The 13,063-nt window shown below is 42.7% G+C and overlaps 1 protein-coding gene across 1 annotated transcript in view; it reads left to right on the top strand.

Moving 5' to 3' along the window:
* The window catches only part of LOC103396985 (probable E3 ubiquitin-protein ligase HECTD4), a 65,436-nt gene extending 52,389 nt beyond the window's left edge, over window positions 1-13,047 (top strand). The window contains 19 exon segments of the mRNA XM_025052920.1: window positions 330-460; window positions 552-757; window positions 842-1,021; window positions 1,140-2,533; window positions 2,735-2,942; window positions 3,056-3,279; window positions 3,369-3,514; window positions 3,649-3,758; window positions 4,081-4,204; window positions 4,343-4,533; window positions 4,687-4,833; window positions 4,928-5,047; window positions 5,135-5,290; window positions 5,481-5,584; window positions 6,379-6,600; window positions 7,046-7,212; window positions 7,302-7,497; window positions 7,852-8,074; window positions 11,125-13,047. Coding sequence (XP_024908688.1) covers window positions 330-460; window positions 552-757; window positions 842-1,021; window positions 1,140-2,533; window positions 2,735-2,942; window positions 3,056-3,279; window positions 3,369-3,514; window positions 3,649-3,758; window positions 4,081-4,204; window positions 4,343-4,533; window positions 4,687-4,833; window positions 4,928-5,047; window positions 5,135-5,290; window positions 5,481-5,584; window positions 6,379-6,600; window positions 7,046-7,212; window positions 7,302-7,497; window positions 7,852-8,074; window positions 11,125-11,261 — 4,386 coding nt within the window. The 3' untranslated portion in view covers window positions 11,262-13,047.
* Window positions 13,048-13,063: the final 16 nt, after the last annotated feature.

Below are 13,063 nucleotides of genomic sequence, written 5' to 3'. Positions count from 1 at the left end.
ATTTCACTTCTTAAATATCACTGTGTTTGTTTGCTATATGATATATTTAATTGAAATTGCTGTTCCGAACAACCAATGATCCATAAAGGAAAATCTTGAAAATGATCAGGGGTGCCCAAACTTTTTCATACCACTGTATGTTTCAGCATAATTTTATGTTATTCTTAAGACTATTATGGTAACTCTGTCTCTCAATACTTGAAGCTAATCATATGAAACTGTAAAAACAAATGTAGCTAATTAGCTGCAGTTGCTATCTTTGGAGTCACACCTTGTCTGCCACATCCTTCTAGAAATCCTTTTCGAAACTTTCCACTTGATTTCAACAGAATGCACCAGAGCAGTTTACGTCTGAGGAATTTCCTGTGACTGAGTCAAAGGTCAGTATGGATGTCAGCTTTCCAGGTGCTGCATTTGTCACTGTGTCATGCAAGGAGAGCCAGCTTGGCTGCTGCAAAGAGTGAGGATACACCACGATTACTTTTCATTATGAATCCACATGGAACAAGGTTTATATTTAGTCGTGTTGCTAATCTTTGCTGTCCCTTCAGCTCTAGTCTGTACAAGGCTCCCTGGGGTCGAGTCATGGTCTATGGTCTGGGTCATAAGCTTCGTAGGAATGGTCAGTTAAACCTGATAGAAGCTATTTGTTATCCGCTGGATGCTTCACCCACTAATACAGGCCTGACTCCACCTCCCACCACCAACCAATACCCCTCTGTCATCATACCCACAGATAAGGTGCACATCAAACTGGGTGAGTTTGTCACTTAAGTATACCAATGCAACCAGATTTGATGTGGGAGACATTAAAAAAATAATCTAATCTTCTTCATAACAGGAGTGTCGCCACCTCCTGGTGATGTGCTGTTGCTGCACTCCCTCCCTCTTGAATTTCCTCTGGCTATGGCCTTTGCCGAGCAGCTGCTGACGTGGAAACTAGGAGAGAACAGTGAACGTTCAGAGGACGACGTCGACACTGTGCCTTCATCTGTGCTGCTGCAGGTGGTTGAGTTATTAGGTAGGTTCCACCATCATTATGGCTGCCACACAAAATTTTAATTTGTTTAATTTAAAAATGGATGTCTTCCTTTGTGTAAAATCTCCCTTGTCGCTGTCTTTTTGTCTTGTGTTTACAGGTGGTCTGCTTTGGACTACTGATTTGGCTCCGCCCATCAAAGAGCTTATTTTTCACTTGTTGGCTGAGATTTTTCGGAAGATTCACCACCTGGAGCAGAGGAAGAGCCTGGCAGGTCTGTCCAGCTCCATCGCTCTGCTCCTCAACCCCTGTCTGGCTGTGCTCATGGCCCTACAAACAGAACTACGGAAACTCTATGATCGAGAGACTCAGGGCTGGTCTGCTGGAGGACTAGGAGGTGGTTGCACCTATTCTGGAGGAATATCTTTAGGGGGAGATCAGAGTCGCTTCTCCACCTATTTCCACGCTCTAATGGAGGTTTGTCTGGCTGTGGCCGAGGTGACGCTGCCCCTCAATGTGGGAGGGACATCAGTGGGAAACCTGTCATCCATCAGTGCCCCTAACCTCAGTGACTCTTCATCGTCATCCTCCTCGTCCCCAGGTCAGACCCCTCAAAGCCCTAGTCTACTTTCCAAACGTAAGAAGGTAAAGATGAAGCGTGAGCGAGCGGCGGCTGCAGTGGCAGCAGTAGTCTCTGGGAAACAAGGTAGTGGAGTTGCTCGCTTATCAGAGAGTGACAGCGCTCTGCTGAACATGGTAGGCAGTAAACCCGAGGACATGCTCTGGTTCCACCGCTCCCTTACTCTACTTATGATCCTCAGGCACTTGGCCAATAAAGACCCACAGGGTTTGAGTGTGACCAGTGATGCAGTCACTGATGCCTGTCAGTCCTTGGTGGGCCCCACTGCCCACAGTCGTCTGCTGGTGCTCTCAGGAATCCCTACACACCTGGAGGAGAGTGTGGTTCGGAATGCTATTCGGCGAGCCTGTAATGCACATGGAGGGTTGTTCAAAAATGAAATCTTCATCCCTCTACAGGAGGAGGAACCCAAGAAGACGAAAGCTGAAGCAGAAATCTCCAGTCCTCAGGATGGGAAGGCAGGCCCTGAACATGAGCACTCTTCTCCTAACAGTGGCATTCCAGACAGTCCTGACAGCTCCAGCAGCGTGACTCCTGCTCTGAGTGTGAGTGCCTCTGCTTCCACCAGCCAAACCTCCATCTGCAGCTCCTCTCAAGGAGTCTCTCGCACTGCCAGTGAGGTTTCAGTAGATCAGGAGATGATGACCATCCATCCTCACACTCCTACAGCTGCTGGTTCTGTAGTTCCCTTTCTGCAACAGGGTCCTCCAGACTCCCAGACTGTTTCTAACCAGGAGAGTCTGGATACCTCCCTCTGTAGTACTGGAAACCTGGGCAGTCTGGGCAGCCTAGGAGAACCTGTGGACAGTGTGGAAAAACCCTCTGTGTCAGACGAAGGTTCTATTCACACGGTAACATCAGTGGAGAGCAGCGTGGTCATGGCCAGGCCCATTAAGGGCTACGCTGTCATTGAGGTGGGTTCAATGTTTTCTCATTGTGTGTTTCAATTTTACTCGTTTTTGGAAAAACTAATATCACACAAGACTGTAATTTGTTCAAGAATTCAGTTGAATCATTTGTGGAGCAAAAGTTTTTTATTCAGTGTATTCTGTTTTTCTTATTTGTTTGAGCGGTTTTGCGGGAAATGATGTTCATCTTTTCCTCATCATTATTAGGTTCGTTCTCGTGCCAAAGTGGAAAAGATTCGTGCCAGTCTTTTTAACAGCAGCGATCTGATTGGCTTGTCCAGTCTGGAAGGTGAAGATGAGTTGATGGAATTGACCAATGAGGAGATCCTTATAGCATCCAGCGTGAACCAAAGTCTGTTTGACACACAGGGAAGCTCTGCTCTTGAAGACTACTTTCAAGACAAATCTATCAGAGGTTGGTTTTTACAGCAGATGATGGTCTGTTGTTTTATTTCCACAGTTCAGTTGACATGTAATATATATATATATATATTTCTTTACATCTTTCTATTTTCTCATTGCTTTCAGGAGACAAACTTGTACCTGGAGCCCGGGATGTTCTCACGGATATTTTTAAGAGCTGTGTTCACTCAGAGCAAATGCTAAACCTTACTCCGGCCAAACCAGTGAAAGTTTCAGACATTTACCTCTGTAAAGAACAGATTAACTCTCAGACACCTGGCAACCTCCTCTATACCTTCTTCACTAATGTTCGGCCTCCAAAGAAAGTACTGGACGACCAGCTTACTCAGGTACAGAACAGGTGCTTTACTGTATTGTTTGGGATTGTTTGCAGTACAGTATATAATGTTATTTATCATTTGATTTTGTTTTTGTTCAGATTCTGAGGAAGTATGGAACTCCAAAACCTAATAAAAACAAGTACAGCAAAGCAGGCAAAGAGCAGCATCAGGGTAAAGTAGTGAGCACCAAGAGACCCATCACCAAACCTGCTGCCAAGGAAAAGTCCACCCTGAACAGTGTCAGGTCAGTCATCTGCCGCCCAAGTTTTAAGATTTTTTTAAACCCTATTCACAGCACTGATTAATAACTGGATTTAATTGGAACATTGCTATTACAAATAGCTTTAACACATTTAGTCATTTTGAATTTCATATCAGGACGGCACTGAGTGAGAAGAAGACAGTCTTGAAGCCGAAATCTCCTGAAAAATCATCTTCCAGACCTGATGATAAAGATGTTGAAAAATCACCTGCCAAGAAAACAGAAGGTTGGTGGTTATAACACATCATTTATTAAATACAATACTGTGGGTGCATTTAGTGACAGTTCCACAGTGATGCTGCTAAAAATATAAAAGCTTTGGTTAAATACAAATTATGAAATCTAACCTCAAGGAATTCTTTTTAGGGTAAACGTTTTTCATTTTGTTTTAGCTTGAAATTCTCAGTAAAAATTACAAAAAGATAAATATTTAAGTTGTTGATCTTTTTAGTTAAAATAAAAGCAAGTCAGACTTGTGTTGGTATTGCAGTACCTAGCAGAACCCAGCTGGTGTTTGGGTGTTTTTAACATGTTTGTGTTTGCTGTAGTCCCAGAGGAGAAGTACCTGACAATAGAAGGCTTCCATAGATTTGCTGTAGACCGAGCAAAACAGGACATCCGCAGTGTTTGGAGAGCGATTTTGGCCTGTGGTTATGATCTGCACTTTGAAAGGTGAAGTGGTTAAAAATTCTGAATAAGGCTATTATTCAATTTGAAGAGTCGTGCCAAGTCATCCACTGGTCCTGGTGTATCAGAGATGGTGCTGTGTGTGAACTCCTTCTACCTCCCCCTCTCCTCTCCTTACACCAGATGTTCATGCATCGACACACGTCACGCCCAGAAGGCCTCCAGGAAGTGGAGTTTGGACATGGACGTGGCCTTGGTCCAATACATCAATAGACTGTGTCGTCACATGGCCATCACACCTGCCAGACTCCACCCGCATGAGGTCTACCTGGATCCCAGTGATGCTGCTGATCCTCGTGTGGCTTCTTTGCTGAGTAAGCACCAGGGTTGCTGTCGAGACGGCAACATAAGCTGCGGATGCAAGAGAGCTTGGTTGCTGCTATACAGCTACTGCTAGGTTCACGGCCCAAAAATCAGTCTGTTGTCTTTTAAGATTTTTACAGCTATTTTTGTGTTTCTTTCATTAGATGTACCTGTGGAAAGTCTGCGTCTCCGTTTCGCTTTGCTGCAGTCTCTAAACAACTCACTGGAGAGTTTCTTTCTTTCGTTAGTTGAGCTCAGACAAACCTACACATATCAGAATAGCATTGCATCACTCCTAATCGAAGCCAAAGGTGAGCAGGTCAGGGGTATAAAGACGAATATGGATTAGTTATAGTAGTATTTTTATTTTCCCCTTCTCTCCCATCTATCATTTTGTCCTTCTAGGTCTGATTTTCTATGACACTAAAGTCACAGTCATGAACAGAGTTCTCAATACCATAGTGCTGCGAACAGCTGACCATGCTGCTCCAGAGATTACACTGGACCCTTTGGAAATTGTTGGAGGTAAAAATTCCTCTTTTTGTTGCAGTTGTGAGGTTTCTGTCCTTGTCCTGGTTCCCTGTAAAACTTTCTGTGGTGTTTGTCGCCCAGGTGAGATCAGCTCCTCAGAGAACACATATTTCTGTCAGGCAGCTCGGCAGCTGTCCTGTGTCCCATCGTCCCAACTTTGTGTCAAACTGGCAAGTGGAGGGGACCCGACCTATGCCTTTAACATTCGCTTCACTGGAGAGGAGGTTCACGGAACAAGTAAGAATAAGTTCTTTTATGTCTGTGCTGCCTAAATCCTGACGCACACATTGTCATGTGTCACTTTTGACAATTGCTGCTCATTATTACTATCACACTGTACAGTGTGTCATGTTTGCAGATGTAAGAATGTAAGTTTTCACTTTTGAAATCCAAGAAATCTTACCTTTGCATGTCTGTTTTTCTTCAGGTGGTTCGTTCAGACACTTCCTGTGGCAGGTGTGTAAGGAGTTACAGAGTTCTGCTCTTTCCTTGTTGCTTCTGTGTCCCAGTGCTGCAGCCAACAGAAATAAGGTAAAAAAATATAAATCTAAATAAAGCTGTTGTAGCAAAATTTGTCTCGTTTTGGTAGGAGAAAGAAATTAGAGCAGTTGGACATAAAGTTTGCCTTCAGAACACATAGTAATAGTGACATTCTAAGACCTCAGGTGTTACAAGCCATGTTTATATGAACGTTATAGACAGAAAACCATGTGCAAAAAGATGTTATAAAAAATGTAACATGTGAAGTGAATCATGTTTGACAAAAATCTCATTGCACATGCTTTTTGTGTTGCAACACATCAACTGTAGTTTTAATTCATGCCACTAGAAAGCAGCACACTATTATTTGCTATTTCTGCTGAAGGATGGCCAAGCTGCACAGAAATGGCTTTTATTTAACACCTGAATATACTCTATTTATACTTCTAAACTGTATTTGAAAAGGAACAATGTCATTGTCACAGCAGAACAAAGAATCAAAATCTAATTGAACTTTTACAGAAAAACAAACACCACAACTTTGTATTTTTTTTAATGAATATAGAATGTAAAAAGATCTGCAAATAATTGGGTTCTGTTAAGAAAATGGCTTCCTTCCTATTGGTGTTTTTAATTTACCTCAGACCAAATAATTGTACTTTAATTAGTGAACTATTGAGGGAAAATTACATAAAACCAGAGTGAACCAGCTGAACCTAACCACATATCGAAATGTTGAGGATTATAGATTATTTTTAATAGTTCAACAAGCGTCCTATTAAAAAAAATCAGATTGTCAGGAAACTTATCAGTCAAAGTGGATGAATCAGTTGTTATTTTCTCAGGGAAAGTACATCCTGACTCCATGTCCCATAAGCTACGCAGAGGAGCAGCTGCTGCACTTCTTTGGTCAGCTTCTGGGAATAGCCATCCGCGCTGACGTTCCGCTTCCTCTGGATCTGCTGGGTTCATTTTGGAAGGGTCTTGTCGGTGAGGCACAAGACCATGAGCAGGACCTGCAGGAAGCAGACGTTCTTACCTACAACTATGTCAAAAAAATTGAAAATGTAAGTTTGCCGTGCATCTTTATTTCTACCTCTGTAGTGTGACCTATTGTGGAGAAAAAAACAGTATAATCATCCTTTTATAGAAACAAAACAGTAAAAAGAAAAGAAAACACATTACACACACACCCAAACCCCCCACCCCAAAACACCAATTCCACTACAACCAGGTGTAAGTTTGTAAATTCATAAATAAATACATAACATTAAATCCTTGTAATTACCAGAGTATATATATATATATATATAATACAATTAGTAAATAAATGAAACAAGATAAAATAAGTAAAGCTAGTCTGGAACAGAAGAGTAGAAGTTTGACCAACTAATTGATAAACGTGATCTCCATATTTTGAAAAATTTATCAGAGGACCCCTGTCGGATGTCCTGATTTTGTCCAGTAGCCCTGAGCTGCGGTGACTTTAAATGTCTTCTTTCTTTGGTCCAGGTGGGGGATGAGACAGAGCTGGAGGCCCTTTGTGCTGAAATCACCTCCCAGCATCAATCAGGAGAGACTCCAGACTCTCCAAGCAGACCGTGCTGCACCTTCACCTACATCACCATGACTGGTGACGAGGTGGAGCTCTGTCAGGGAGGTCGCAACCTTACCCTCAGGTACAGAAATCTTACTCCCAGTACTTTGATTCTCATTGTAAGAAATTGTTGTCACTTTTGGTCTTGATTTTTTTTCGCCTTGTGCACAGCTGGGAAAACAAAGGTGTGTACGCCCGGGCAGTTTGTGGTCTTCGTCTCAGGGAGCTGCAGAACGTGGAGTGTATGACAGCGGTGCGAGCAGGACTGGCCTCCATCATTCCCCTGCAGTTGCTCACTATGCTAAGCCCACTGGAGATGGAGCTGCGCACATGTGGGTTGCCTTACATCAACCTAGAGTTTCTCAAGGTAAACGTTCTGTCACTGGAACAGTAAAAAAACGCTCCATGAGTGTGGCATGTGGTTCTGTCGCATCAAATTTCAATATTTGAAAAATTCCAAAGTAAAGTTTGAGATAGCCCCATCAATCAATATAACTTTAACAACAATCCACAATTTATTCTTAATATTTTATGAGTTGTGGGTGGATTTCAGATCATGGCAACATTTATTTATAATGTTCAAGCTAATGAATATAATAAATTAAAAATCAAACTCAAATAACTAGTAAAACAAATTTAATAAAATGAAATGCTTTTTGAATATCTAATAAAATAATTTTCTTGAATGGAGAGTGATTCTTCAACTCTGTCCTGTTCACAGGCTCACACCATGTATCAGGTTGGTCTGATGGAAACTGACCAGCACATCGAGTTCTTTTGGACAGCCCTGGAGATGTTCACTCAGGATGAGCTCTGCAAGTTCATCAAGTTTGCATGCAACCAGGAGCGCATCCCGTTCACCTGCCCTTGTAAGGATGGGGGGCCCGACACTGCCCATGTTCCCCCTTACCCTATGAAGATCGCACCTCCTGACGGAGCTGCAGGTGAGCCCTTCCAATAGAACCCGCTCTACCATTGGGGCTGAAATTGCACAGGGAAAAGTGGAGTGCAGTTGTGATGAACAGAACGTTCAATCAGTATCTAAATCAAAGCAGAAACGGACCCTTAAAATTACAGTAAAAGTAAAAGTAACCTAAAAGAAACCAGAACAGCGAATCTGCGGTGGTTCTTTGAGCTCCATTTTAATTTCAGTAGTTACCACAGCTATTGGTGTTCTACATATTAATAAAAAAGAATTGAGTTTAAACCAGTTAGTTAAGTTACATAAGTAACGCAAGACAATGAAACTGAAACACTGGCCAATTTAGTGTTGGAGTTTTCATGGCTAAATTTGACAAGTGAAAGATTCTTGCTATATTTCATCTGGGTCACGGCACCAGTTGATAGATTATTGGTATAATCAATCCGTTTCACGGCCCAGTTGAACGATTTGGCCCTTCTTCGTTCGTGAGCACGACAACAATTGGAGGATTTCTTCTCCCTGTAGTCACAACACCAAAATTGAAGAAATCGCCTCGTGGGTAGTCTCAGGCAAGGAATGAAACAGCCGGTAGATGGTCGATTCATTTAATAACAAAACGCCAAAACAAACAGGTCCAAGGAGCAAAATAAAACGACTGGAGAAGTATTCAAGAAAATCTCGTACAATAGTTACCAGTATGCAAAGTCAAGAATAACCTTCTTCTCAAGAATAATTCCTCAAGAATAACTTCTCTCAAGAATAACTTGTAATGTATCATTAGTTGTTCACACCTGTGTGGGGGGAGTGGTTTTCGACTTCCCCGGTGTGTTTAAATATTGTAGGCCAGTGAAAAGAGAGAGGCAAGGCCTCTTGTGGCCAATCATATTATTGTTCTTGTATCATGGTTATGCCTGCAGTCGCCACTGTGTGGCGCTGCTGTTCCATGATTCAGCAGTGTTGGAGGACATGTTTATGAACCTTTTGTTGCTCAGATCAAAAGGGATGGATGGATCCAGGGTTCCCCGTGAGAATGTGGATTGTGAGCCTTCCCATCGTTCCCAGGTAATAGAGGTGTTTTAGAGTCGTCTGGAGAGTTGGTGTGAAGAGAATTTGGGGGAAATTCTCTTTGAATGTGTGGGGCTATGTGACTGTGTGTGCTCGGGAAAGCCTTTTGGTGTCTTAGCAGTTTCCTGCTACAGACCCAACCAAATGTGAAAACCACTGAAATCTAACAATAGCCTGGTGGCCAAACCAACAAGAGTAACTGTGGACGCAAAAGGGAGCTGTCTGAAAGGGATGTCCGGGTGCTAACCCAGATTGTATCCAAAAAACATAAAACCACAGCTGCCCAACTCACTGCAGAATTAAATGTGCACCTCAACTCTCTCTGTTTCCACCAAAACTGTCCGTCGGGAGCTCCACAGGGTCAATATACTGTATATGGCCGGTGCTATAGCAAAACCTTTGGTCACTCGTGCCAATGCCAAACGTTGGTTTCAATGGTGCCAGCAGCGAGTCTGGAAACGTTTTCCTCCACCAGCATCATGTAGTGACCTGGCCACTATTCTGCAAGAGGAATTGCTCAAAATCCCTCTGGCCACTGTGCAGGAATTGATGCTGTATTGGCCGCACAAGGAGGCCCTACATGATACTAAAGAATTATTGTGATCTAAAACCAGGCGTTTCAGTTTCATTGTCCAACTCCTGGAACTGCAGCCTGAACAGTTAAAAGTAAGATCTTGTGTGAACCGGCACATCATCATGCGGTTTGTGTTGTTTTTTGGGGAACAGCTGCCAAGTTACCACTGAGGTGCTCTGAGCATGGCACCGTCCACACACACTGCTCCCCGGGCACTCAAAAAAGCTGCCCACTGTTCACTTTGGTGATGGGTTAAATGCAGAGGTCACATTTCGTTGTGCGTAACAATGACAAGGAGTTTCCTTCCTTCCTTACTGATTTTCAAAAACAGGACGCGCCTCATTTGCCATCGGCCACTGGCAAATCTGAAAAAAAAAAAAGACTCTGCAGCAGGGCATTAGTTCCACTTCATGTGGTGTCAGCTTCTTTGTTGTGAATCTACTGAAAGTGACCAACACAGAGACAGAGGTCACAGGCACTCCCACTATGACCTGTTTGTTCCTTGGTTTCTATCAGTGTATAGTGTGGTGACGTTACTTCCAGGAAGAAAACGGTGTCATACTGATTAGTACATTCACAGGACTGACCTCAGTTCACAGGTTTTACTACAGATAAGGTAAGGAACAGGAATAATCATTTTATCATGGTTTCAAATGATTTGCACATAAAATCAGTGATTTGATAAATGTGTTAGTGTGGACCTGCTCCCTGTGGATTCACTATGCTATGCTTCACCGTCTCTCTTCTTGGCCATAAGGTGAACCCGATTATCATTTTATCTCGCTCCGACGTCTGGGAACTACACGATCTCAACTTCATAAATAAGAACGAGTTACGTTAAACGTACAGCAAAAAGTTCGCCTTGCCCGTTTTTTATATCGATTCATTTTATAAAGAACTAGCGTCTTCGGGGCGCAATAAGATTTTGGTGCACGAGCAGTGGCACGGTTTGACACGTGATCGTGCTACACCAATCGAGTAGCTGATTGATGTCAACACTTCCGGCAACACGGCTTCCTCCGTTTCTAAAACAGTGCTTTATACATAGCCGCCTGCACGAAGAACAATGAGGCAAAAGTCCTCTCTATCGGTAACGTTAAGTAGAACCACGGAAGAAGCCATGTTGCCGGAAGTGTTTACATCAATCAGCTACTCGTTTGGTGTAGCACGATCACGTGTCGAACCGTGCCACCGCTCGCGCACCAAAATCTTATTGCGCCCCGAAGACGCTAGTTCTTTATAAAATGCATCGATATAAAAAACAGGCAGGATATTTTGCGACGAACTTTTTGCTGTAAGTTTAACGTAACTCGTTCTTATTTATGACGTTGAGATCGTGTAGTTCCCAGACGTCGGAGCAGAATTCAATTTCTAAAGGACTTTTCGTGGTTGACCTTACGGCCTATTCCTCTTCTTCCTCACCTCCATCACAGGTCAGCCGGACTCGCGGTACATCCGTGTAGAAACCTGTATGTTCATGGTGAAACTGCCACAGTACACCTCGTTGAACGTGATGCTGGAGAAGCTGCGATGCGCCATCCACTACCGTGAGGACCCTCTTAGTGGCTGAGATGACTCAGGTCCCTCCTCCTCCCCTCCGACCTTTTTCTCCTTCTTCCCTAACGATCTTAATTTAACTTAATTTAACGCCCCTCTGCCCCCTCCATGCTTCAGGCCCCCTGTACCTTTTTGCTCAGCTGCTCCAACAAAAAAGAAACATCGTTTGGATTCATTAAAGGCGTGCACCAAAGGCGTGTCTCAGATCTCTGCGTGTTTTATCACTTCTGTTTGATTTAATTTTGCACAGAAATGTTTCATGTTGATGTTTGTGACACTTTGTGTCTTCGCTTTGTTGATTTTTATTTGGAAAGAATTCAGGGAAGATTATCTGAACAAACACTGACACTGATAATAAGCTTTTGTTTTGGATGCACTGTCCGAGTGAAAATAACTGTGACATTATGTTTCTGCCTTTTGTTTCCTGTTGTCCCTGAACACGATCATTTGAAGGAGCCGTTAATAGAATTTTGGTGATCGACATTTTTTAGAAGCTGCCTCCTGGAAACGGATTACATTGATAATGACAGAAGGAAAGTCAGACAGTGGACAAAGTTTACAGTCTGTACTGTCTAGTCTGTTATGTCGTGTTATGTCTTCGGATGCTTTCCGTCGTGGAACTCAGTTGTGGCCCACGACACCAAGCCAATGTGTTCATGTGTTTTCCAGGAAGAAAATCCAGTCAGCCGGAATGTTGTCAAGTAATCAATTATTTATTAAAAAGAAGCAAGATATTTACCCGTTATAAAATGGCTCAGTAGTCTGCAGACGATACAGGTGATTGGTGCACTTCACTGCTCGCAGGAGCTCCTGTTCCCAATGGCTGCTGGCTTCACCCCCAGCCACTGGGTCTTCTTTCCTTCTTTCTCATTCTTTGTTACTTATACTTTTGCCTCACCTTGTTTTGGTGGGTCTCAACCAATGACTAGCATGTTTATACTCTAGAGCTCACAAGGCACAGCAAGTTTCACCGACCGTCTAGTCTCGGCAGAATGGGTCACAGTCTAAACAAGTTGCATAGTCAGTTTCAGTCAGTTTCATAAAATGGCATGGATACAAAATGGCGCCAGTGCACAAAATAGCATCTTAATACTCATCAGTTAGCTTGCCAGAGTCCACTGATTTAAGCTTACATTTCTGTACATATTAGAGAAAATCAATTCTAAATTATTTTCCTGATCTTTACATGTCAATTTAGACAGGTTTAACAGAGAGATCCAGTTGTGATTTCAGTCAAGATGCAATAAAAATTAAGGTTTTTATGCTGGTTCAAGGGCCAGTGTTGTTGATCTGTTGAATCTGTTATTGAACCATTTGTGAAAGAACTGAGCTTTTCTTAAAAACATCCTTTTGACCTTGAAATCCTGAGCACAGTGTCAGTGAAACCAGCTTTTACAAACACACACTCATCCTAGCGCTTGATTATGTAAGTGGTAGTGTTTCACACACTTTTGTTCAGATTTTGCTTAAAGCATGGTAACAGTGAGGGAGCAGTCACAGAAACCAGAGTTCTCCTGTGCAGGTACAGAGGCATCAATAGTGTCCAGGCAACTAACAAAAAATCTTTTTTTAGAAGCTTTGCTGTTTTTAGGATTGATCCGTGATATTTGGTTCCAGGTTCCAGGATAACCATTTAAAAGGGTCTCAGGTGTTCTACACTTAATTATCCCCATTTTTTATTTTTTATTTTTGGAGATTATTAGAATTTTAAATAAAATGTGAGAGCCCCAGCAGACTGTTGTTCTGATGCTGTAATCCTTGCTGCTGCCTTCCATCACCACCTGGTGGAGATTCTTCTTCTTTTTCTTTCGGCTT

Source organism: Cynoglossus semilaevis, chromosome W, assembly GCF_000523025.1.
Source record: "Cynoglossus semilaevis isolate Cse_v1.0 chromosome W, Cse_v1.0, whole genome shotgun sequence".
NCBI classification, from domain to species: Eukaryota; Metazoa; Chordata; class Actinopteri; order Pleuronectiformes; family Cynoglossidae; genus Cynoglossus; species Cynoglossus semilaevis.
This window is presented reverse-complemented; position numbering and strand designations above follow the sequence as displayed.